This window comes from Zea mays, chromosome 4 (assembly GCF_902167145.1).
Source record: "Zea mays cultivar B73 chromosome 4, Zm-B73-REFERENCE-NAM-5.0, whole genome shotgun sequence".
NCBI classification, from domain to species: domain Eukaryota; kingdom Viridiplantae; phylum Streptophyta; class Magnoliopsida; order Poales; family Poaceae; genus Zea; species Zea mays.
This window is the reverse complement of record NC_050099.1, coordinates 56440454-56464841: the sequence shown is the minus strand read 5'-3', so window position 1 is coordinate 56464841 and position 24388 is coordinate 56440454. Positions and strand designations below refer to the sequence as shown.

Here is a 24388-nt window from a genome sequence, read left to right as displayed (position 1 = left end):
GTTTTGGTAAACAACCAAAAGGCATTCTAGCGTATATGCGGTTGTTTATAATGGCACCTAGGCGAAACCAATTCACTTGATGGCAATCCAGTATATGCGGTTGTTTATAATGGCACCTAGGCGAAACCAATTCACTTGATGGCAATCCAGTGAAGCCCACGTTTCATAATGGTCCAGTTCCAAATTTCTCTTCGGTTCGTCGTCCTCGTCCCCACTCCCCACCTGCGCAGCTGCGCTGCGCCATCTCGAATCCTCTCCTTCCACCATCTCGAACCTCTCCTTCCGTCTCCTCCCCGGCCGATTCTTCCAGTCTCCAGCCACCTTCAACTGCCGGCCGCAAGTGGCCCCGCGTCTCACCCCTAACCCCAGTGAAGAATCTAGGCGTCGTCTATCCAGCCCCGTCATCATCACCATGGAGGAGGTACTCCGCTCCATCCTCTCTTGCTTCTCCTCCCGCTCCCGCTCCCGCACCCGCACTCAATCCGTAAGTTTTGCTCAATCGATTCGAATCGTCTGCCATGCTTTCCGGATTGTGTAAGGATTTCCCTGTTTGGTTACATCCTGCCACCGATAAGCACTAACCCGACCTTGGTGACGGTATTTCTATTTCGGGAAGATGCCTGTGTAGATGTATTCGGCGTTCGCTGCCATTCCCAACCTCTGCCAACCGGAACCAACTTGGACAAAATTGTCTGCCTCTGCATATCTATTACAACTTGTTCGACATACTAGATTACACTCCACATATTTACGAGTCTGATATGCATGATGTTCAGATTTCGGTTCACTTGTCAACCATAGAGTCTATCTTGTTCGCCCCATTTCTTGTGTTGAGAATGCACAAGAGGGCCAATTTGATTTCGTTCCTCCTGCTACTACTACTGATGCAGCATGGGCTGTGGTCCAGCGGGGCCAGCGACAAGAACAAGTCCATGGTTGAGCAGCTGCAGAGGTACGGGGTCATCAGGTCGACCAAAGTCGCGGAGGTGATGGAGGCCATCGACAGGGGGTTGTTCGTGCCACCTGGGGGCTCGCCATACCACGATAGCCCCATGCCGATTGGGTACAATGCCACCATATCAGCACCACACATGCATGCGGCTTGCCTGGAGCTACTGGAGAAGAATCTTCAGCCTGGAATGCGAGCTCTCGATGTTGGGTCAGGTAACTTATTGTGTAATTGGTAGGATTAGGCTTACGGAGGAAGTACGTGGGGTAGGTTTTAGATCTAGTACCAGGACCCCGACGCTTGGGCACCGTCATCCCAGGCTTTAGTCCTGTTGGCAGGGCGTGGTATTGTTCACGCGATGAACAGTACCCACCGACAAACAGTGTCGCGGGTGAACAGTACAAGGTCAAATAGTAGATGCGTTGAGGGGAAGCACGAGCAAGATACTTGCCTTCTTGGTTTATTCCTTAGCCAAAAGGGCTATATGTGGCTGAGACAGCAGCCTCAAACTCTATCCAAGACTTACAAACTCTATCCGATCTAACAAACTCTATCAGATCTTACAACCTAAGCAAACTAACAAACGACTGTATGGGATGCCGGTCATATCATCTCTCCCGGCCTCCAAAAATAGCTCGTCCTCGAGCTGAATGTTGGGGTAGAGGCGTCGAAAATTCATCCACCCAAATTAGTCCCTGCCACAACGTCGTGGTCATGAGGACCTGTTGAAGCAGAGACATTGGCCGGGATGTCATCGTCAATGAAGTCGGACAACTCCAAGTAGAAGAGGCGTTGACAGACGTGGTTGCGGACATATGGTTCGTCGCAGTTGTAGCAGAGTCCTTGACGCTTGCGCTCTTGTTGTTCAGCCGGGGTTAGCCGGCAGAAGGGCCTCGACTGTGCTGAGGAGGCGTCTGAAGTTGAGGATCTGGTCGGCGACGTGCCCCCTGGCGTTGTAGCGGTCAAGCGATGTTCGAATGCTCGAGCTAGATACATGGCTTTCTGCAAGTCCTGAGGCTCACGGAGTTCTACGTCTATCTTGATATGTTCTGGCAGACCGCCTACAAACAGGTCGACTTTCTGAGTGGCGGAGAGGTTACCAGCATGGCACAACACGACGTTGAAGCAGTTGGCATAGTCTTGGACTGTAGACGTGAATGGAAGGCGTGCGAGCTCAACCAGCCTGGTGCCACAAAGTGCCGGCCCAAAACGCAGGTGCACAATTCTCGAAAGCGCTCCCATGAGGGCATCCCTTCGTCCTGCTCGAGTACATAGTACCAAGTTTGTGCGACGCCGGTGAGATGACATGAGGTGAGCCACGTGCGATCCGAAACTAGGTTGTGTTGCCCGCGAAAGAATTGTTCGCATTAGTTGAGCCAGTTAAGGGCTTGTTCGGTTTGAAGGAGTTTGAGGGGGATTGGAGGGGATTAAATCCCCTCCTATTTAAATTTGTATAGAAGGGGATTTAATCCCCTCCAATCCCCCTCAATCCACACCTAACCGAACAAGCCCTAAGAGGATCCCCGTCACCGTCAAAGATGGGGAACGTGAGCTTGTAGAAGCGCAAGGTCGGCAAGCTAGCGTTCGCCCCAAGCCCTAGTGGTGTTGGGGTGCTGTCGGCCGATGGCACAGGAGGTCGTAGGCGCTGCTGCCATAGAGTAGGGGCCCATCGTCCCTCGGAGAGGGGGGTGTGGCCACGATAGACCTCCCTGAGGGATGACTGCACCCAATGTCGCAATCTGTGTTGGCGGCGAAGACATGGTGTAATGGGGTCCACCCATGGCCATGGCGTATGATGGAATAGGGGAAGGTGACGGTGGCATATGGGCAATAGATGAATGGCAGTGTCGTTGGGGCACTGGTATGCGACATGCCATAAGATGTCCGCGCAGTGGCTACTGCTACGGGGGAAGAAGGGCGGTTGCTAATGTTGCCTGCATGGTTGCCACGGATCGCGTGAGCTCATGGACGACTGCTACCAAGGACTCGAGCATGAGGGGAAGTGGAGGTGCCGTGGATGAGGATGTGGCGGGTCTGGGCACCGAAGTTGTGGAGATCGGGAGCGTGGCGAAGGAGGTCGGTGGCTGGATGGTGGTGGACGGAAGGCCTGACATATCCGATACCAGATTGGTAGGATTAGGGTTACGATGGTAGTACGAGTTGTATGTTTGAAGTCTAGGACCAGGACCCCAGCGCTTGGGCACCGTCGTCCCAGACTTTAGGGCTGCTGGCAGGGCACGGTACTGTTCGCTGACGAACAGTACCGCCGGTGAACAGTGCTTCGGGTGAACAGTACACAGGTGAATAGTAGATGCGTTGAGGGGAAGGGCGGGCAAGATACTTGCCTGCTTGGTTTATTCCTTAGCCAAAAAGGCTATATATATGGCTGAGATAGCAGCCTCAAACTCTATACAAGACTAACAAACTCTATCCGATCTAACGACCTAATCAAACTGACAAACGGTGGTATGGGATGTCAGCCATAACAGTAATCGTTCTAGTTTGACGACTATATAGTACATGGCTGGCTAATGCTGAGTTGCCGACTCTTGAATCTCAAGGGACTAGTTTGTTTTGTTTTAGGGCATCTATGTTAGAACTCCCAATGCTGTGGTCGAGACTGACTGGTTTTAGAGAAGGCAGTCAATTCTAGCTGTATTTTAGCTCCTCAGCTGAGAGTTTTAATAACCTAGTTGCTCCTTGTTTCAAGAAAAAATACTAGTAATTTATTGGTTTCAAATTGTTACTTGCATCAGTAAATCTGACTTCCTCCCCAGTATCTGGTCAAAAAGCTTCTAGGATGTTGTCTTTGTACATGTCCTTCACAAATCACAACTTGTACACACTTTAATAAAGCTGGAAGATGCAGAGCTGTGTGTCGGCATACATGAGAGAACTCCCCATATTTGATCATTACCCTCCCGTTTACACTAACTTTGAAGATTTAGATACAATCCATGGTTATATATCATTTATTCCAAACTGATATGTAGCACTAAGTGATTCATGTTGATGCTGCCACCTTCATAGTGGATGAAAATACTCTTGGATTCTATGGGGTTGTTTGCTTGGGGACCTGGCCTGGGCAGAGCCGGCTAGGCAGCTCCGTTTAGCTCCAAGTGTACAAAATCAGACTCCTGGGAGCGCTGCCTGTGCCAGGCAGTTATCCCAGTCCACGAAGCAAGCAGGCCCTATATTAGATATTTGTTGTTTAACTCATTTTGCCTGTTTGTTTCTGATTTATTTTTTGCAGGCACTGGATACCTAACTGCTTGCTTTGCACTGATGGTTGGACCAGAAGGGCGAGCAGTTGGTGTCGAACATATCCCAGAGTTGGTTGCTACTTCTACTGAAAACATCAAGAAAAGTGCAGCAGCCCCACATCTAAATGATGGATCCCTCAGTATACACGTTTCTGGTAAATATTAGCTTGTTTTGTGCTACCATAAAACTCAGCCATGCTGGAGCAGCAAATTTCCAACAGGTCCGATGCTGACTTAGGTGTGCACATAACAACTTAGTTGCTGTGAGCTGAGTTATAGTTCAGATACATTTTAATAGCACTTATCCTTTTTCTTTTATTGACTGAATAAAGGAACCTGATTCAGCTAATGAGGTTGTCCAATACTGCTCTACTAGCAGGGTTTTGTTATATTGCTTGTCATACCATGTGGATCTCCCCCATTTGTGAGGTTCTTGTCCTCGTATGATGAAATTTGCTGCAGCTTTAGAGCCTGTTTGGTTCGTGGCTAATTGTGCACACTTTGCTTAAGTTTAGTCGTCTAAATTGAAGAACTAACCTTAGACAGAAAAGTTAGACAAAATGTGGCAAGTTAGGCAGCAAACCAAACATACCTTTAGTATTCCTTAGTTTGGCACTCTGGCCTTATGTGCATTCAGCATTGTTGGTTGTTCTATATACCCTTAACACTTGATGCACCAAGAGATGTTTAAAATGGATGCAGATGGCAGGGAAGGTTGGCCAGAACTGGCACCCTATGAAGCCATCCATGTTGGAGCTGCAGCACCGCAGATCCCCGAGGCGCTGATCGAGCAGCTGAAGCCCGGCGGCAGAATGGTGATCCCTGTCGGGACAGTCTTCCAGGAGCTGAAGGTTGTGGACAAGAAGTTGGATGGCACTGTCAGCATAAGAGACGAAACGTCTGTGCGCTATGTGCCGCTCACTAGCAAGGACGCCCAGTTGCACGCAAGCTGAGTGATCTATCATGTCAAAAAAATGTTATCCTCACCTGACAAGGTGAGGCATTCAATCGAATCGCTACCCTTGTAAATGTATTAATCCTACTGTCTCAGTAAATGCGCTGGCTTGGAAATAAAGTAAATGATGGAACATCATGGAACGTTTGTTTTTCTTCAGCTGCCCCGGTGTTCTTACTATGCAACTTGTTTCTTCAGAGCAACAGCTGCCATTCAAAATATTTTGCGGATCCCTAAATTACCAAATACGGAAACTAAAACTTAAATTTTATTTTAGTTTCTGTATTTGACAATTTAGCGACTAAAAATGAATAAAATAGATGGACTAAAAATTAGTCTCTAAAAATCAAACACTCCATAAATGCTATTTGCTGGGGCCTTATTTAGGGTTATTTTGGTTCAGCTATAGAATTTTAAAAATCTAATTCTAGTTGTGAGTATTGAGAAATCTATTATGAACTAATGAACGTGGGAAAACTAAAATCTATATAGTTAAAATAACTCTTAACTATAGATTTTGTAGGAGTATTTGGGGTAGAAGGTGATTTTGAATTAAACTAAAGAAAATCTAAATATTTTTATGAATCTATTCAGTTATGTGTACTTGTTTGGTTGAGATTCCAGACTTTTGATAATAGATCTAGTTTAGAAAGTTGAACCAAACACTCTTCGATCCTCTCTAGCTAAAGTTTAGGCAAGCCGGATTATGTTTTAGATGGTATTAATTTTAGTCTTAGGTCTTCTTTAGATCTTAGTAACTAGATCGCTGGGATCAAGAAACAGGAATGTGGTATGATACTTTAAAAAAGATTTTAATACTATGGAGACGAGATTATTCTCGTGTTCCTAGAACGGAACACTTCTAGACGAGAAACAGTTCCACATAAAAAATAGACAAGTTCCATATCCCCCAATTTCTAAAGTTTAGATCCATGCTACCTAAAGTTTAGCTAAGGTGGATTCTAGCTAAATATGTTTTAGCTAGATTGAAACCGCTAAGTGATGGTATATATTTTGGTCTTAGCCCGTGTTTAGCTAAAGTTTAGATAAGACGGAATTTTTAGCTGAATTGAAACAGCTAAAGCGATAGTATATATATTTTGGTATACAGCTAAAGTTTAGATATGTTTTAGCTAGAGCTGGTTGAATCCCTAACAGCTAAAGTTTAGCTGATGGATTCAAACGATACAAGTAATCGTGGCTTCCTCCTATGGAGCCGTACCCTAATTAATATTATTATATTATAAAATAATTAAAAATATATAAATGTGGAATATAAAATCATCATTCAATATTATGAGCAATATAAATTGTGATATGTTATAAATTTATCATCAAAAGCTAAAAAATAATCATTTTATCCATAAAATTATTCAATATCCATTGTTATTTTATAAATTAATTAATTTGGCACAGCTCGCGAACTCGCAAGCCTGAACGGCTTGGCTCGCTCCTTCGAGCTTGAAAAACAAACTCGGCTTGGCTCGCTGGCTCGCGCCTCAAACTTTTTTCCACCCCTAATTTCACCCACAAAACATTTTGCCATGCTGAGAATCTGGTTAAGGCAAATCAGCATAGAACATAAGAGACTAGTTTGACAATTCAACTCGTGATGTCGACAAGAATAGCAAACCATTAAGTCCAGCTGCCAAGAGAAGCATCAAAAAGCTGTGGCAAGAACCAAATGTCAGGAAGCTAAGGGAGAAAGATCTAGCAACTTGTGACAGCATCCGCTTCCGCTAATTTGTACCATTGCTCCTCCATTGTGTCTCTGTGTCTCCATGCTCATTACAAACAAACAGTCATCTCTCTCATACAACCGCATCAAAAGCCCCTCTGTGGCCGCTCTGCTGCAACATTCACTCGAAGAGGGCGGCCGTCCAATTCCTGTGGTCATTTTATAAGACAATTAAGATTAGTCCAGTGCTTCCATGTTTACCTTGTGCGATGGTATTTCAGAACTGAAGAATTTTTTTGGCTCGGAGTGCAATACTTTCACCTGTCCATCTAGGGCCGAAATAGCATCATTGAGTTCCTCCTTTGACACCATTGATACAAAACCGAATCCTCGTGAGCGCCCAGTTTCTCTGTCGTAGACAACCTTAGCATCAACAACTTCTCCATGCTCGCTGAACAACTGCACCAGCCTAGAGTCATCAACTTGCCATGGCAAGTTGCCAACATAAGCTCTGAAAGCTGGTGCAAATTGTCTCTGAGGTCTTTCCATGCGAGTGCCCCTAGAAGATGCCCTGTTTACATTCAGAAGCCTCCCGCTAATATCCTATAGAAAATGAGTAGGTTAGTAATCTATTCAAAACAATTTGTGACATATATGTGCTCTTCTAGGTGCAGAAATAGCAATGAAGGTGTATTTTATCAAGCAGTTGATGATTCGAATATGAATGTCTATAGTCTACATGCTTTAAAGCGATAGATATATGTGCCACTGGATCAAATGAGACGAGCCTAACAGGACTGCCTCTTCTCCATGAGATGAGATGTATGGTCATCTCAAGTTCTGAACCTCTCAAGGCAATTAATTTTCCATGTATAATGACAGCATGCGAATCCACAACATGAAGGAATACAGAGGAAAGCATTGAGATTTAGTGGATTACAATTCTGTCATAGCTCTGGAAAAGAACAGAGAAAAGAGAGGACATAAATGAGCTTACATAGCGGCTGAACATCTCAATGGCTTTGTCAGCTTCCTCAACAGTGCTCATGGTAACAAAACCAAACCCACGGCTCTGGCCAGTTTCTCTGTTGTAGATAACCTAAAATTGCACAAAACATTATCAAGCTAACAACCTCAATGGAAGAAATTTCACCAACTCAAGGAATATTTTCTTAAAAACAAGAGTAGCTTAAAAGAATAATGCAGTTTCTACGAAAATTGGACAAGAAGTGCCATAGACTATGACGTATGAGTATATGACAGCAACATACTGGGGGCAACATCACATTTTATCATATGATGAAGGCAACATAAATGCACTGTTGTGCACATAGCAAACAAGTTGTTAGATTGATATAGTTTTGGGCCAGGCCCATGTACTTGCTCAGGGTATGCACGTACATAGGCCTGGCCCAAAACTATCACAACCTAACAGTCTAACAAGTCATAACGAGTCCATAGACAGAATCAAACGTTTACTGAGCAGTATTTAGTTACAGGAAAGAATTGGAAAGCCATACTCACAATAAGCACAGGCTATTGCTGTAATCTAGGTTTTGGCAAGCACCACAAGCAATTATAACAAAAAATACTGGACGTCGGACGTCAGTCAATAGGAAGTTTGGGGGCGAGGCGCGCTCGGCTCACCTCGGCGACCTCGACGACGCCGGCCTGGTCGAAGATCTGCGCGAGTCCCTCGCTGTCGACGTCGTAGGGAAGGTTCCCAACGTAGACCTTGGCCTCCTCTGGCGGCTCCACCGCGGCGTACTGCCCCTCACCCTCGCCGCCTGAGGCTAGCACCTCCTCAAACTCCCCAGCTTCCATTTCGACGGGCTCTCCGGCCTTCTCCTCCTCCTCGTCTGCCGACTTGGCCTCAACGGCGTCGGAGGAGGTAACGAGGGGCGCGAGCGGCAGGCGGCGCCTGGCGAAGAGGAGGAGCGGCGCGGCGCGGGTGGACGAGGAGAGGAGCGGGAGGGAAACTGTGGGGAGGAGCTTGTGGGCGGGCGGGAGCGCGGTGTCGGCCATGGCCATGGCGAGGCAGCGGAGGGACATGGTTGCCATGGCGAAGAAAGGAAGCCAGGAAGGGAGACGAAGCGGGAGGGGATAAGGAAAGGATGGAATGGTCGAATGGAGCCGGTGAGGTTTTTGGCGAAACCAATAATGCCGTTGGTGCTCCTCCGTCTATATTATAGGCGAGTTTGTACTTTCTAATTGGTCCTGCCCTTACATCGAATGTTTTTTTAATATTAAGAAAAAGTTTTAAATATAGTTTAATTATAGAAAATAATTATATAAATAAAGACTAAATGATGAGACATTTTTTTATGTATAACTAATTTATGATTAGATTATTTGTAGTAGCTTACTTATTCTAATATCTCTACTATACTTAAAGCATCAGTTTCAACGGTCCTCTTACGTTATCTTTTTACAAAAAAATATCTATATTTCTTCTAAATCAACTCAACGTAAAATGTTAAAAAGCGGTGCAATGGAAGAAGGGTGTGAGACACTAGATAAAGCTGTCTAACCAGTAAAACATCATGCTCATGTGTTTATAATATTGAATATAAATTATACATATGTATATATGATTTTTTGTAAAATAAAAAAATAATCGTGTCCTGCCAGGATAGCACTACGAGCCGAGGCTACGGCCCAAGCATCGCACGGCGCTCGTGCCGGGTTGGCCCAGGCACTATTAAATGGATTGTGCCTCGGGCAGGCTCGCCACACACGTCCATTTGGCCATCTATACCTCCGCACGATAATGATGGTCCTCGCCTCAGTTGCCACCACCTCGTTCGCCATTCTACTTCTTTTCTCTCTCCCCTCGTGCCTCCACCTCCGCGCCACCCCATTCTCGGCTGAGGGCGTAGGAGCATGCGCCTCCTCCTCGTATTTGTCTGACACCAGCCCCGACACCGACTCGCGCAGTGGCTATTGTACGTCCACGAGGACGTTTCACATCATGCGTGCACCATCGTTTTCGCTGTCGTCAGACGTCCCGTTCGTCTTCCCGGCCTTCGCCCTGTTCTTCCTCCCCAACCTGTTGCCCCCGCCCACGGTCGCAGTCGTGACCCAACCGACGCTTGTCGACGCGGGTACGAGGCGAGCTGAGTCGGTCATGCTCCTGGCCTTTCTCTGTGCGTGCCATCGAGGAGGACATGGTGGCGCCTGCCACACTTAGGTTATCTTGGCGATGAGGAGTCCAGGTCTGAGATATTGGACAAACAAGACCCACAGCGTGGCAGCAGTGGGCATATGCTATGGAGTTGGTGGTGGCGTTGTGTCGCTTCAACGGGTCCAAGGCTGGAAAGACACTCGCATTATCTCACCCTTCTCGGATTGACGCCTGGTGCGAGTGCCTCTCGGTTTGGAGCTGCTTCGGCTGGGCTTCTTTATACGCTTGCGTGCTCTCTCACTATATATCTAGCGGTATACTACCTATGTCGCCTCCAGATACCCATGTCTTCGTCGTGTCCTTCTTCGACAACGAACATGTATGTTCGCCTCTTCCCTTCCCCTCCTACTCTACGAAACCTTAGAAGTGGGGGAGGCGAGGGATGGGGTCTCTGATTTGCTGTCTATGGTACTCGTGCGTTCATAAAAAATATTGTGCGAAGTGCGGAGACACTCAATAAAAAATCTTGAAATCTTTTTGGTAGTGTTGTGAGCCGTCGCAACACACGGGTAACCGACTAGTTTATATTTAAACTCCACTTTGTTAAGAGTGCAATCTACAATGAAAAAGCAGTGTAAAATTAGTGTTTTAGTGATCATATTGGTGATCTGCTGGATACGATCTTAGCAAATGTTTAACATCATATGGAAGAATCATGAGCTAAGTAGGCTTAATAGATTCACCTTATCATTTAGATCTTATCTGTGTAATTAGTTTTGTAATTAAACTATATTTAATACTTCTAACTAGAATCCAAACATCTGATGTGACAGGGACTAAAAATTAGTAGGAGAAACCAAATGGCCCCTTTGTGGTTCCCTAGACTAAATTTTAGTCCATGTCTCATCGGATGTTTGGGTGCTATTTAAAAGTATTAAATATAGTCCAATTACAAAACTAATTACGTAGACGAGACTAAACAATAAGACGAACTCATTAAACCTAATTAGTTCATGATTCGCTCATGGCACTCGGTGATTAGCATAGGCACTTTACAAAGTGCTTGTATTAGTTAGACCACTATTGCACTTGCTTTAGGTTGTTCCTAGTAGATTGAGTGAGGTTAGAAAAAACCCACAAGCATACCTCGGCTCTTACAAGAGCCATTGTAATTGTACCGAGAGGGACAATACCTTGCGAGACCACACCAACCGCGTTTGTGGTGTGACTGCCAGCGTGTATCGAAGGGAACGAGGTCAGCGACGTTTTGGTCGGAAGCTCGATAGTAAAGGCGATGGGGAGCCTCCGAGAAGAGGCTAGAAGTGGAGCGCCACTTGCGTTTGGAGAATGCCCGCGACTTTCTATGGAGTTACTCCACCGTGGTGCTTGGCCCTAGCATGGGCTTCCGTTTACATAGGGGTACCAACGAGGATTAGTTAAAACCTTGTGCAGTTTTAGATACCTCAGTGAAAACACTTGCGTGTCCACGGGAGTTTGCATTCACTACTTTGCTTTTTAAGCTTTCACATTTACATTGATTACTTATGTTGCAATCTTTACTACTCTTAGTTTAGAATATAGGATTGGAACTTAGGTTGCATAATTCCTTTTGCGATAGAGATAACATCACTTAGAACAAAACCTTAGTGCCCATTATTGTTTGGTTATTTGTGTAGGTTTTGTTCTAGAGTTAAATTAGTGGCCAAGGTTAGTGCAAAAATTAGAAGTCCTAATTCACCTTCCCCTCTTAGGCATCTTCGTTTCTTTCTATAAGGAAAATGGATCTCGATCCATTTGACTAAATGATTTTGGTGTTTGATGATCAACATAACCTGTGGACTAATGGTTATGCAAATGTTTGTGTTTTGTAGTTCACATGATGCAAAGTGGATTGGATTAAGGGTCTGAGGATGCAACACCTCAAAAGAAGACTTAAAGGACTCATAGAAGACATATAAATATTCAGCACAAATCCAAGACACAAGACTAAAAGAGCCCAAGAAAAAAGCTAGAAGAATCAAGATTGTGTTGTCGGCGAGTTCACCGGATTGGTTCGGTGTGCACTGGACCAGTTACGCTAAGCTCTACAAACCAGCTCTCGACTAGCTGACTATCTGGACCAGTTTGGTGGTGCATCAGTCTGAGATCCAACGGTTAGTTGCTACAGTCATCTGACATGGCGGTCCCTGCACCGGTCTGGTGGTGCATCAGACCTCTGCGTTGTTGTAGAGAATTTGTTAGGCGATCAATGGCTAGCTGACGTGGAGGATCCGGACAGGCGATCCTGTGAGCACCACAGAAAAGTCTGCTTTCCTCCAACGGATACATTTGGATGAGGGATCTATAAACACCCCCTAGCCGACCATTTGAAGGTGTGGGAGCCCAAGAAAAATACTGTCGGCGTTTCGAACCCGGGGGGTCCCTGGACCGACGAGTAAATTGTCGCCGCGTGCCCCAGCCCAGATGGGTCGGCGCGAGACGGAGCGCGAAGGGGGGAAGAAGCCGGAGGGAGACAGGCGTAAAAGGGGAAACCCGCGGCCTTCGTGTTTGTCCCGCGCCCAGGTCGGGTGCGCTTGCAGTAGGGGGTTACAAGCGTCCACGCGGGAGGGAGCGAGAGGCTTACGCGAGTGCCGTCCCGTCCTTCCCCGCGCGACAAACCTTCTATAAGAGGGCCCTGGACCTTCCTTTTATAGGCGTAAGGAGAGGATCCAGGTGTACAATGGGAGGTGTAGCAGTGTGCTAACGTGTCTAGCGGAGAAGAGCTAGTGCCCTTAGTACATGCCGTCGTGGCAGCCGGAGAGGTTTTGGCACCCTGTTCGTGTGATGTCGTGGCCGTCGGAGGAGCGCTGGGGCCTGGCGGAAGGACAGCTGTCGGGGCTGTCGAGTCCTTGCTGACGTCTCCTTGCTTCCGTAAGGGGGCTGATAGCCGCCGTCGTCATGGAGCATGCGGGGCGCCATCATTACTTGTTTACCGGGGCGAGCCAGATGGGACGCCGGTCTTGTTCCCCGTAGCCAGAGCTAGCTAGGGGTAGGGTAATGATGGCCCCTCCTATGACGTGGTCGGTCCGAGCCCTGGGTTGGGCGAGGCGGAGGCTCCTCCGAGGTCGAGGTCGAGTCTGTCTTCCGAGGCCGAGGTCGAGTCTGAGCCCCTGGGTCGGGCGAGGCGGAGACCGTCGGCTGAGGCCAGGGCTGAGTCTGAGCCCTGGGGTCGGGCAAGACGGAGTTCGTCGTCTTCCGGGGCTGAGCCCGAGTCCGAGCCCTGGGGTCGGGCGAGGCGGAGTTCGTCGTCTTCCGGGGCTGAGCCCGAGTCCGAGCCCTGGGTCGGGCGAGGCAGAGTCCGTCGTCTTCCGGGGCTGAGCCCGAGTCCGAGCCCTGGGTCGGGCGAGGCGGAGTTCGTCGTCTTCCGGGGCTGAGCCCGAGTCCGAGCCATGGGTCGGGCGAGGCGGAGCTTCCTATGGCGCTCGAGGCCGGACTTGGCTGCTATCAGCCTCACTCTGCCGAGTGGCGCAGCAGTCGGAGCGGCGCAAGCGGCGCTATCCTTTTGTCAGGCCGGTCAGTGGAGCGGCGAAGTGACTGCGGTCACTTCGGCTCTGTTGACTGAAGGGCGCGCGTCAGGATAAAGGTGTCAGGCCACCTTTGCATTAAATGCTCCTGCGATACGGTCAGTCGGCATGGCGATCGGGCGAGCCGAAGGTGTGTCCGTTGCTTGAGGGGGCCCTCGGGCGAGACGTGAATCCTCCGGGGTCGGCTGCCCTTGCCCGAGGCTGGGCTCGGGCAAGGCGAGATCGTGTCCCTTGAGTGGACCGAGCCTTGACTTAATCGCACCCATCAGGCCTTTGCAGCTTTGTGCTGATGGGGGTTACCAGCTGACATTAGGAGTCTTGGGGGTACGCCTAATTATGGTCCCCGACAGTAGCCCCCGAGCCTCGAAGGGAGTGTTAATACTTGCTTGGAGGCTTTTGTCGCACTTTTTTGCAAGGGGACCGACCTTTCTCGGTTGCATTTTGTTCAGGTGGGTGCGCGCGAGCGCACCCGCCGGGTGTAGCCCCCGAGGCCTCGGAGGAGTGGTTTGACTCCTTCGAGGTCTTAATGCGTTTCGCGATGCTTCGGCCGGTCTGGTTGTTCCCTCATGCGAGCTGGCCGTAGCCCGGGTGCATGGTCGGGTCCCAAGTTCTCGGGCTGGTATGTTGACGCTGTCAACGGTTTGGCCGAAGCCGAGTTTGCGAGAGCAGCCCCCGAGCCTCCGCACAGAGCGAGAGGACGGTCAAGGACAGACTCGACTTTTTTACATACGCCCCTGCGTCGCCTTTCCGCAAGGAGGAGGGGGGAAAAGCGCCATGTTGCCCTTGGAGGCGCCGAACATGGTGTCTCCGGTGAGCTGCTGACGGGTAATCCGAGTGGACGCCCGTGCCCCATTTGTTAGGGGTCAGCTAGAGGCCCGGAGGCGCGCTCCAAAAGTACCTGCGGGTGATCTGTCGGACCCGGTCCCCTTTTGACGGGGTCCGAGGGCTCGATGCCTCCCTCTGATGGGATTCCATTACAAGATCGTTCCCGCTGGTCTCGGAAATGTCCTAGGGTACCTCGGGAGCGTAGCCCGAGCCTTGGTTATGTATCGAACGTACCCAGGGTCATCCCTCGCTCTGCGTCTGAGGCGGCTGTGAACCCTTCGAGGGCCAGCCTACGAACCCCTGATCAGTAGTGGGCACGGAGCCCGGTGGCCTGAGGCGGCCGTTGAACCCTTCCGAGGGGCCGACCTTCGAACCTCTGACCAGTAGTGGGCGCGGAGCCCGAGCGCTCTGAGGCGGCTGTTGAACCCCTCCGAGGGGCCAGCCTTCGAACCTCTGATTAGTAGGGGGCTCGGGGCCCGTTTCCTTCACGAAGAAGGATCCTTTTCGGAGTATCCCCCTTTCGCGGTCCCTGTTGTAAGAGAGAGAAAGAGGAAAAGGATATGAAATCGAATGACATGGCGCACCTTTTTTGACGCGGTCATTATGGCGAAGGCGAAGCGTCGCCCGCTTCTCCTGCCAAAGGTGCCGCCTGTCCTACCGCAGAGTTAATGCGACGAGACGAGTGGTTCGCGGGGCAGCCGTTGCGCGTGCGAGCCGTTCGAGGAACGGGACACGGGCGCGCCGTCTTCACGCCGTGAGAGAGGGTTCCCTTGCTGTCCCTGGATGGGACGTGAGCTTGGCTGACGACGCGACTGCTGCTTCCGCCCGCCTGCCACCGCCATTGCTGCCGGCCCATTTTTGGCTGTATCGACCGTCGCGCCTCCTCCCGTGGCTGACTGACCCATGATCAATGTGCCTGGCTGGCACTGTTGGGTCATACGCAGGGTTGCCTCGAGTCGCGGTACTGGTTCCACAGTCGAGGAGGCACGGTAGTGGCGCGAGTGGCGGTGCAGTTGCTCGCACGTAGCATTCGGCGTGCCGGTTGCATGACGTGTGGGCCTGGGCCTCCATGCTGGGCGCGTTGGAGTCGAAGGGGTGCGCCCACTTGGCGCGGTTGCATGCCGCCTGCATGGCTGTCCGCCCTTTCACCCGCTGGTCTGGGTGAAAGTGGAGGAATGCTTGTAACCGCTGGGCAGTTGCGCGCACCGCGCGCGGCGGTTTGGCTTCTTCTGCCCCGGGCCAGCTTGCATGACGCGTGGGACCCAGCCCCCGGGTCGTAGGGGGAGGACCTTGGAGCGTGTTGGAGAAGACTCAGCCCGCGATGGCTGAGGACGCAAGTGGGGAGAGTTGCCTTTAAAAGGAGGGTGACCCCCTTGAAAGGCAACCATGTCTTCGCGCTCCCTTATGCATCGCGTCTTTCCACCTTCCGAGCCCCCGGATGGGGAACACCCGCGATCCTTCCGCCTTGTCATTGGAGGAACGCAACTTCGCGGAAGTTGGTACCTTTCAGCCGTCGTTCGGCTTCAAGGATTTTCATCAGGCAGCCCGGCCGCATCCCCTCGCCGGTGGTCACCCAAGACGGTGACCACCAGCCCCTAGGTGGGGAGAAGCAAGCCGGGCTGCGATCTTGGTCCCGCCCTCAGCTTCAAGGATCTTCATCATCCTTGCTGAGGCGGAGAGCGACGTGAGCCGGGGCTCTACCTCTCGCACGGGTCGGCTGGCCACCTCCTCTTCCAGCTTCTGGTGGTGGAAACCATCCTCCAGCTCTGCGGAGGAGGCGTCCTCCAGCCATGCCGGGGAAGGCGAACTGTTGCTGCCCAGCTAGGATGCAACATTCCGTCCACCTCCTCGCTTTCGTGGCAAGGACGGGAGCGAGGACCTGCCGGTGCGCTTTGGAGCGGCCCGCGTTCGCCGGTGCGGCGTTGGTGGAGAGGCGGATGCCGCCGTCGATGCTGACGTGGTGGCAGCTGGGGGAAGCTTCCCCACCGTCGAGGCCGTCAGCGCCGCCTACGGACCGGCCTCCGGCTCTTTGGCTTTAATGTCTGGTTCGCGTCCCTTGAGCGGGGACGCGAACGAGAGCCTTCCGGTGGCCGCGTCCGTCCTGGGACCATAGCTGCTGCTACAAAGGTCGCTGGCGAGTCGCCCGGAGCTTGTCGCCCCGCAGGCTCCTCGGTGTGGAGGTTGTTCATACCCGCGGGGACGGAACCGAAGTTCTGTTTGTAATGGCACCTTGAGTGCCGGTGTCTGTTCATTATGGCTGTCGAGGCCTGAACGTGTATGTATTTTTGGCACGGAGCCGTGTTTTTTCCTCATTTCGAGCACTAAGACTCGCCTGTCGGCTATCTGAACCGCTTCACCAAGTGTGAGTTGCCTCGTGCGAAGGTGACGAGTGAGGTATCTGTATCCCGGAGGCGTAGGAGTCCCTCGGCTCGGTCAGCCTTGCCGCCCGAGGCTTCTCTTGCTTAGTTAAAGGAACCCCTCGGCTGCCCTTCGATGAGCCGAAGTCGGAGGTAGCGGTGTCAGCATGGACAGGGGCAGAGTTGGCTCGAAAAGAAGATTTGGTCGGCCGGAGCCTGGCCGGGTCGTCCGCTGGTGGGACCGACGCCGGAGTTGAGTTGCCGAGGCCACAAACCGGGCTGATGTCCTTGAAGGACAGCTGGCTGAGGCTTCGGGGTGGCCGGCCGAGCCGTCTGCTCGAGCCGGATTCCTGGAGAAGACCCTGGCAGCAATGGCCCGGGCGTGGTGCTGATGTCGTCCTTCGGAGTGGGGATCCTCCAACCGTGTCGCCGTCCGAGGCTAGGTCGGACCTCGCCGAAGGTGTAGATGACGCCGAGGGTTCTGCTGCTCCCTTCAACTATCGAGGTCCGAGCCTGCAGGATCGGGTTATCTTGTAGTGTGCGTATGTTTTCTGCGGCCGCCGAGGCCCAAACATACTGTCGTCGTGTTGTAAAGCTGCGTTTCTTTTCCTCTTGTTTCGAGTATCTGGACTTATTTGTCGGTAACAGAATTGTTTGTCCGAGCGAGAGTTACTTTTCACGGAAGGTGATGAGTGAGGTATCCGTATCCCGGAGGCGTAGGAATCCCTCGGCTCGGTCGGCTTTGCCGCTTACGTGTACTCTTACTCGTCCGTAGAATTCTGCTATCGATGTAGTCGAGAAGGCCCGAAAAATCGTTTCGGCAGAAGAATTTTCGAGCGTGAAGACTTGTTCGGTCCGCGGAATCACTTATCCGAGCGTGAGTTACTTATCGCAGAAGGTGATGAGTGAGGTATCCGTATCCCGGAGGCGTAGGAGTCCCTCGGCTCAATCAGCCTTGGCTGCTTACGTGTACTCCGTCGTTTTCAGGATCCACTTTCGAAGTAGTCGAAAAGCACGAAAGACATTGTGGCAGAAAAGATCTTTTTTCGAGGAAAATTTTGACGCAGAGGGGGTTCCCCCTTTTAGCCCCTGAGGGAGGGTCGGGCTTTGCCGAGGCAAGGCTGACCCTTCCTTGATGACTAGACTTCGTGTGTGAACGAGGTGTACGAACAACTTGAAAGCATCTTAAGGGTAGAAGCGACGTAGCTGTCGGATGTTCCAAGCGTTGCTGTAGACCTCGCCTTGACTGTTGGCCAGCTTGTACGTCCCGGGCTTTAGAAGTTTGGCGATGACGAACGACCCTTCCCAGGGAGGCGTGAGCTTGTGCCGCCCTCGGGCGTCTTGTCGCAGTCGAAGCACCAGGTCGCCCACCTGGAGGTCTCGGGACCGGACCCCTCGGGCGTGGTAGCGTCGTAGGGACTGTTGGTACCGCGCCGAGTGTAGTAAGGCCATGTCCCGAGCCTCTTCCAGCTGGTCCAGTGAGTCTTCTCGATTAGCTCGATTGCTTTGGTCAGCGTAGGCCCTCGTCCTCGGGGAACCGTATTCTAAGTCTGTGGGCAAGATGGCCTCGGCCCCATAGACTAGAAAGAACGGTGTGAAGCCCGTGGCTCGGCTCGGCGTTGTCCTCAGACTCTAGACCACCGAGGGGAGCTCCTTCATCCATCGCCTGCCGAACTTGTTGAGGTCGTTGTAGATCCGCGGCTTGAGTCCTTGCAGGATCATGCCGTTGGCACGCTCTACTTGCCCATTCGTCATGGGGTGAGCCACGGCAGCCCAGTCCACCCTGATGTGGTGATCCTCGCAGAAGTCCAGGAACTTTCTGCCGGTGAACTGGGTGCCGTTGTCGGTGATGATGGAGTTTGGGACCCCAAAACAATGGATGATGTTGGTGAAGAACGCCACCGCCTGTTCGGACCTGATGCTGTTTAGAGGTCGGACCTCGATCCACTTGGAGAATTTGTCGATGGCGACCAGCAGGTGCGTGTAGCCCCCGGGCGCCTTCTGCAAGGGACCGACGAGGTCCAGACCCCACACAGCAAACGGCCAGGTGATGGGTATCGTCTGCAGAGCCTGAGCGGGCAGGTGTGTCTGCTTCGCATAGAACTGACACCCTTCGCAGGTGCGGACAATTCTAGTGGCGTCGGCCACCGCCGTCGGCCAGTAGAAACCTTGTCGGAAAGTGTTTCCAACAAGGGCTCGAGGCGCTACGTGATGACCGCAAGCCCCCGAGTGTATTTCTTGCAAGAGCTCCTGGCCTTCAGCGATGGATATGCACCGCTGGAGGATGCCTGAGGGGCTGCAGTGGTAGAGCTCCTTCCCGTCCCCCAGCAAGACGAACGACTTGGCGCGCCGCGCCAACCGCCGAGCTTCGGCTCGGTCGAGGGGTAGCTCTCCTCGGTGGAGATATTGCAGGTACGGGGTCTGCCAGTTTCGATTAGGCGTGACCCCGCTCCGCTCCTCCTCGACGCGCAGTGCCTCACCCTCGGGGGCCGAGGGTGCCTCGGGCTGAGCCGAGGATGCCTTGCGCCGAGCCGAGGGTGCCTCGGGCCGAGCCGAGGGTGCCTCGGGCTGGGCCGAGGGTGCCTCGGGCTGGGTCGAGGGCGCCTCGGGCTCGGGCGCGTCGTCGGTCTTGACAGAGGGTTGATGCAGGTCTCGGGAGAAGACGTCCGGGGGAACCGTTGTTCGCCCCGAAGCTATCTTAGCTAGCTCATTCGCAGTCTCGTTGTAGCGTCGGGCGATGTGGTTGAGCTCGAGCCCGTAGAACTTGTCTTCCAGGCGCCGAACCTTATCGCAGTAGGATTCCATCTTCGGGTCGCGATAGTGGGAGTTCTTCATGACTTGGTCGATGACGAGCTGCGAGTCACCGCGAGCGTCGAGGCGTCGGACCCCTAGCTCGATGGCGATGCGCAACCCATTGACCAGAGCCTCGTACTCGGCCACATTGTTGGACGTCGGGAAGTGGAGGCGTAGCACATAGCGTAGGTGCTTCCCGAGGGGCGAGATGAAGAGCAGGCCCGCACCTGCCCCTGTCTTCATCAGCGACCCGTCGAAAAACATGGTCCAGAGTTCCGGTTGGATCGGAACTGTTGGGAGTTGGGTATCGACCCATTCAGCCACAAAGTCCGCCAAGACTTGGGACTTGATGGCCTTCCGAGGGGCGAACGAGATTGTCTCGCCCATGATTTCTACCGCCCACTTTGCAATCCTGCCCGAGGCCTCTCGGCACTGGATGATCTCCCCCAGGGGGAAGGATGACACCACAGTCACCGGATGAGACTCGAAGTACTGTCGCAACTTCCGCCGCGTCAGGATCACCACGTACAACAGCTTATGAATTTGTGGGTAGCGGATCTTGGTCTCGGACAGTACCTCACTGATGAAGTAGACTGGCCTCTGGACAGGCAATGCATGCCCCTCTTCTCGTCTCTCAACCACGATCGCGGCGCTAACCACCTGAGTGGTGGCGGCAACGTAGATCAAGAGTGCTTCTCCGGCGGCGGGAGGCACCAAGATGGGCGCATTCATGAGGAGCGCTTTCAGGTTCCCGAGGGCTTCCTCGGCCTCAGGGGTCCAAGTGAAGCACTCGACCTTCCTTAAGAGGCGGTACAGAGGCAGGCCTCTTTCGCCGAGGCGCGAGATGAAACGGCTCAGAGCCGCAAGGCATCCCGTGTCCCTCTGTACGCCTTTTAAGTCCTTGATGGGCCCCATGTTGGTGATGACCGCGATTTTCTCCGGGTTGGCCTCGATGCCCCGCTCGGAGACGATGAACGCCAAGAGCATGCCTCGGGGGACCCCGAAGACACACTTCTCAGGATTGAGTTTTACGCCTTTCGCCTTGAGACACCGGAATGTCGTTTCAAGGTCGGAAAGGAGGTCGGAGGCTTTCCTCGTCTTGACTACGATGTCATCGACGTAGGCCTCGACCGTTCGACCAATGTGTTCGCCGAACACGTGGTTCATGCACTGTTGGTACGTTGCACCCACATTCCTCAAACCAAATGGCATGGTAACATAGCAGTACATGTCGAAGGGTGTGATGAAAGAAGTCGCGAGCTGGTCGGACTCTTTCATCCTGATCTGGTGATACCCTGAGTAGGCATCGAGGAAAGACAAGGTTTCGCACCCAGCAGTGGAATCCACGATTTGGTCGATGCAAGGCAGAGGGTAGGGAACTTTCGGACATGCTTTGTTTAGACTAGTGTAGTCTACACACATCCGCCATTTCCCTCCTTTCTTTCTCACAAGCACAGGGTTGGCAAGCCATTCGGGATGGAATACCTCTTTGATGAACCCTGCCGCCATTAGCTTGTGGATCTCCTCGCCTATGGCTCTGCGCTTTTCCTCGTCGAATCGGCGCAGAGGCTGCTTCATGGGTCGGGCCCCAGCTCGGATATCCAACGAGTGCTCGGCGACATCCCTCGGTATGCCGGGCATGTCCGAGGGACTCCACGCGAAAACGTCGGCGTTTGCGCGGAGAAAGTCGACGAGCACTGCTTCCTATTTGAGATCGAGCTTAGAGCCGATCCGGATCTGCTTGGAGGCGTCGTTGCTGGGGTCGAGAGGGACGGATTTAACCGTCTCCGCTGGCTCGAAGTTGCCAGCGTGGTGCTTCACGTCTGGCGCCTCCTTGGAGAGGCTCTCCAGGTCGGTGATGAGGGCCTCGGATTTGGCGAGGGCCTCGACGTACTCCACGCACTCCACGTCGCATTCGTACGCGTGTCGGTACGTGGGGCCGACGGTGATGACCCCGTTGGGGCCCGACATCTTGAGCTTGAGGTAGGTGTAGTTGGGGACAGCCATGAACTTGGCGTAGCATGGTCTCCCCAGCACTGCGTGGTAGGTTCCTCGAAACCCGACCACCTCGAACGTGAGGGTCTCCCTTCGGAAGTTGGAGGGCGTCCCAAAGCAGACGGGTAGATCGAGTTGTCCGAGGGGCTGGACGCGTTTCCCGGGGATGATCCCGTGAAAAGGCGCAACACCTACTCGGACCGAGGACAGATCGATCCGCAGGAGCCCGAGGGTCTCGGCGTAGATGATGTTGAGGCTGCTGCCTCCGTCCATGAGGACCTTGGTGAGCCTGACGTTGCCGATGACGGGGTCGACAACGAGCGGGTATTTCCCCGAGCTCGGCACGCGGTCGGGATGGTCGCCCTGGTCAAAGGTGATGGGCTTGTCGGACCAGTCTAGGTAGACTGGCGCCGCCACCTTTACCGAGCAGACCTCCCTACGCTCTTGCTTGCGGTGCCGAGCCGAGGCGTTCGCCACTTGCCCACCGTAGATCATGAAGCAGTCGTGGACCTCGGGGAACTCTCTTGCCTTGTGATCCTCCTTCTTATCGTCGTCGCGGGCCCTGCCACCCTCCACAGGTGGCCCGGCCTTGTGAAAGTGGCGCCGAAGCATGGCGCACTCCTCAAGGGTGTGCTTGACGGGCCCCTGATGATAGGGGCACGACTCCTTGAGCATCTTGTCGAAGAGATTGGCACCCCGGGGAGGTTTCCGAGGGTTCTTGTACTCGGCGACGGCGACAAGGTCCGCGTCGGTGGTGTCGCGTTTCGCTTGCGACTTCTTCTTGCCTTTCTTCTTGGTGCCGCGCTGAGTTGACGCCTCGGGGACATCTTCCGGTGGGCGGCCCTGGGGTTGCTTGTCCTTCCGGAAGATGGCCTCAATCGCCTCCTGGCCAGAGGCAAACTTGGTGGTGATGTCCATCAGCTCGCTCGCCTTGGTGGGGGTCTTGCGACCCAGCTTGCTCACCAGGTCGCGGCAGGTGGTGCCGGCGAGGAACGCGCCGATGACATCCGAGTCGGTGACGTTGGGCAGCTCGGTGCACTGCTTCGAGAATCACCGGATGTAGTCCCGGAGAGACTCTCCCGGCTGCTGTCGGCAGCTTCGGAGATCCCAGGAGTTCCCAGGGCGCACGTACGTGCCCTGGAAGTTGCCGGCGAAGGCTTGGACCAGGTCGTCCCAGTTGGAGATCTGCCCCGGAGGCAGGTGCTTTAGCCAGGCTCGAGCGGTATCGGAGAGGAACAGGGGGAGGTTGCGTATGATGAGGTTGTCATCGTCCGTTCCACCCAGGTGGCAGGCCAGCCGGTAGTCCGCGAGCCACAGTTCCGGCCTCGTCTCCCCCGAGTACTTTGTGATAGTAGTCGGGGTTCGGAACCGGGTCGGGAACGGCGCCCGTCGTATGGCCCGGCTGAAAGCCTGCGGACCGGGTGGTTCGGGCGAGGGACTCCGATCCTCCCCGCTGTCGTAGCGTCCCCCACGTCTGGGGTGGTAGCCTCGATGCACCCTCTCGTCGAGGTGGGTTCGACGGTTGCGGTGAGGGTGTTCGTTGCCGAGGCGACCCGGGGCCGCAGGCGCTGTGTTGCGCGTGCGCCCGGTATGGACCGAGGCTTCCCGCATGAATCGGGAAGTCGCGGCGCGATGCTCTGAGGGGTAGCCCTGCCTGCGGGAGGCAGAGCTTTCGTCCCGTCGGACCGCGACATCCTCCAGGAGATTCTTGAGCTCTCCCTGGATACGCCGTCCTTCGGTGGTTGATGGCTCCGGCATCGCGCGGAGAAGTATTGCCGCTGCAGCCAGGTTCTGGCCGACCCCATTGGAAGTCGGTGGCGGCCTTGCCCTGACGTCATCGGCGATGCGGTGCTGGATGCCCTAGGGTAGATGACGCGCTTCTCCGGCCGGAGGTTGGCCCACCCATTCCTGCCCGATGTCCCGGCGGAACGGCTCAAGTGTTCCTGCTCCCTCGTCGAGCCTGGCCTGCATCTCGTGGATTTGCTCGAGCTGTGGGTCATGACCCCCCGCCGGGACGGGGACCACATCTAGCTCCCGAAGGATGTCAACGCGAGGCGTAGGCCTAGGGGGATCACCGTTCTCTGGTATACCAAGATGGTTGCCTTCGCCGGGACCCCCTAGATCGACGTGGAAACATTCACGACTTGGGCCGCAGTCCTCGTCGCCGAGGCTGCGGCTACCGTCGAAACAGTCAGAAAGGCATGCGGTCATGAAGTCCCGCATGGCACTGGGGTTGCCAAGTCCGGAGAAATCCCAACTAAAGTCGGGCTCGTCATCTTCCTCGGAGCCCGAGGGCCCGTAGGTCGAGACGGCTGTCAGCCGGTCCCAGGGTGACCGCATACGATACCCCGGAGGGTTTGGACTTGCCTCTATGAAAGCGTCCACCGAAGCGAAGTCGCTTGGTGGGTCGAGGCTGAATCCAAAAGGCACGAGATGGGAATCGGTCGGTACCTCTTAGTCGACGGGCGGTGACGAAGTTACGTCAGGGGTAGACTGCACCGTCATCTCAGGTACGAGGGTGACGCCCAGCAAGTCTTTCGCGAGCGTGCTGGCGTCGTCCGTCCGCTTGGAGTTGGCGTGTTGCAGAGAAACGACGCTCGTCTTCATCTCAGACGCGAGGTCGATGCCCGACGTGTCCCTCGTTGGGGCGCCGGCGCCGTCGACTCGCTTGACAGCCGACGAGGTGCCACCTCCTGCTTGGCCTTGGTTTCCCCGCCTCCTCCTCCGTCGGCGGGGGAGGGGACGTGACAAGCCCAAATGTTGTTCTTCCGCCATGTGGGGAAGACATCGTCGATTCCGCCGCCGGCGGGTGGGTTGTCGGCCGCCATTGTCGCCGTCGTGCGGCGGGGGAAGGAGTATCATGTCGTAGCTGCCGTCGAGGGACAT

At 53.5% G+C, this 24388-nt stretch overlaps 2 protein-coding genes across 3 annotated transcripts; one reads left to right on the top strand and one right to left on the bottom strand.

The window, feature by feature from the left end:
* The first annotated feature begins 35 nt into the window (after positions 1-35).
* LOC100272355 (uncharacterized) lies at positions 36-5326 on the top strand. 2 transcript variants are annotated; one of them, XM_035966729.1, is made up of 4 exons: positions 36-484; positions 891-1164; positions 4203-4367; positions 4915-5326. In XM_035966729.1, exons 1-4 carry the CDS (start codon positions 413-415, stop codon positions 5163-5165), a joined length of 762 nt encoding a protein of 253 aa, XP_035822622.1. In that variant the 5' UTR covers positions 36-412; the 3' UTR covers positions 5166-5326. The 2 variants fall into 2 exon arrangements, with proteins under 2 accessions (XP_035822622.1, NP_001140310.1); NM_001146838.1 differs by having other exon boundaries at positions 224-421; positions 4915-5289.
* A 1397-nt stretch (positions 5327-6723) lies between these two features.
* LOC100282806 (uncharacterized) lies at positions 6724-9004 on the bottom strand. The gene is given in 4 exon segments (NM_001155712.1): positions 6724-7054; positions 7167-7448; positions 7843-7944; positions 8493-9004. Coding segments are annotated over 4 exon segments (861 nt in total). The 5' UTR covers positions 8907-9004; the 3' UTR covers positions 6724-6991.
* Between the last annotated feature and the right edge of the window lie 15384 nt (positions 9005-24388).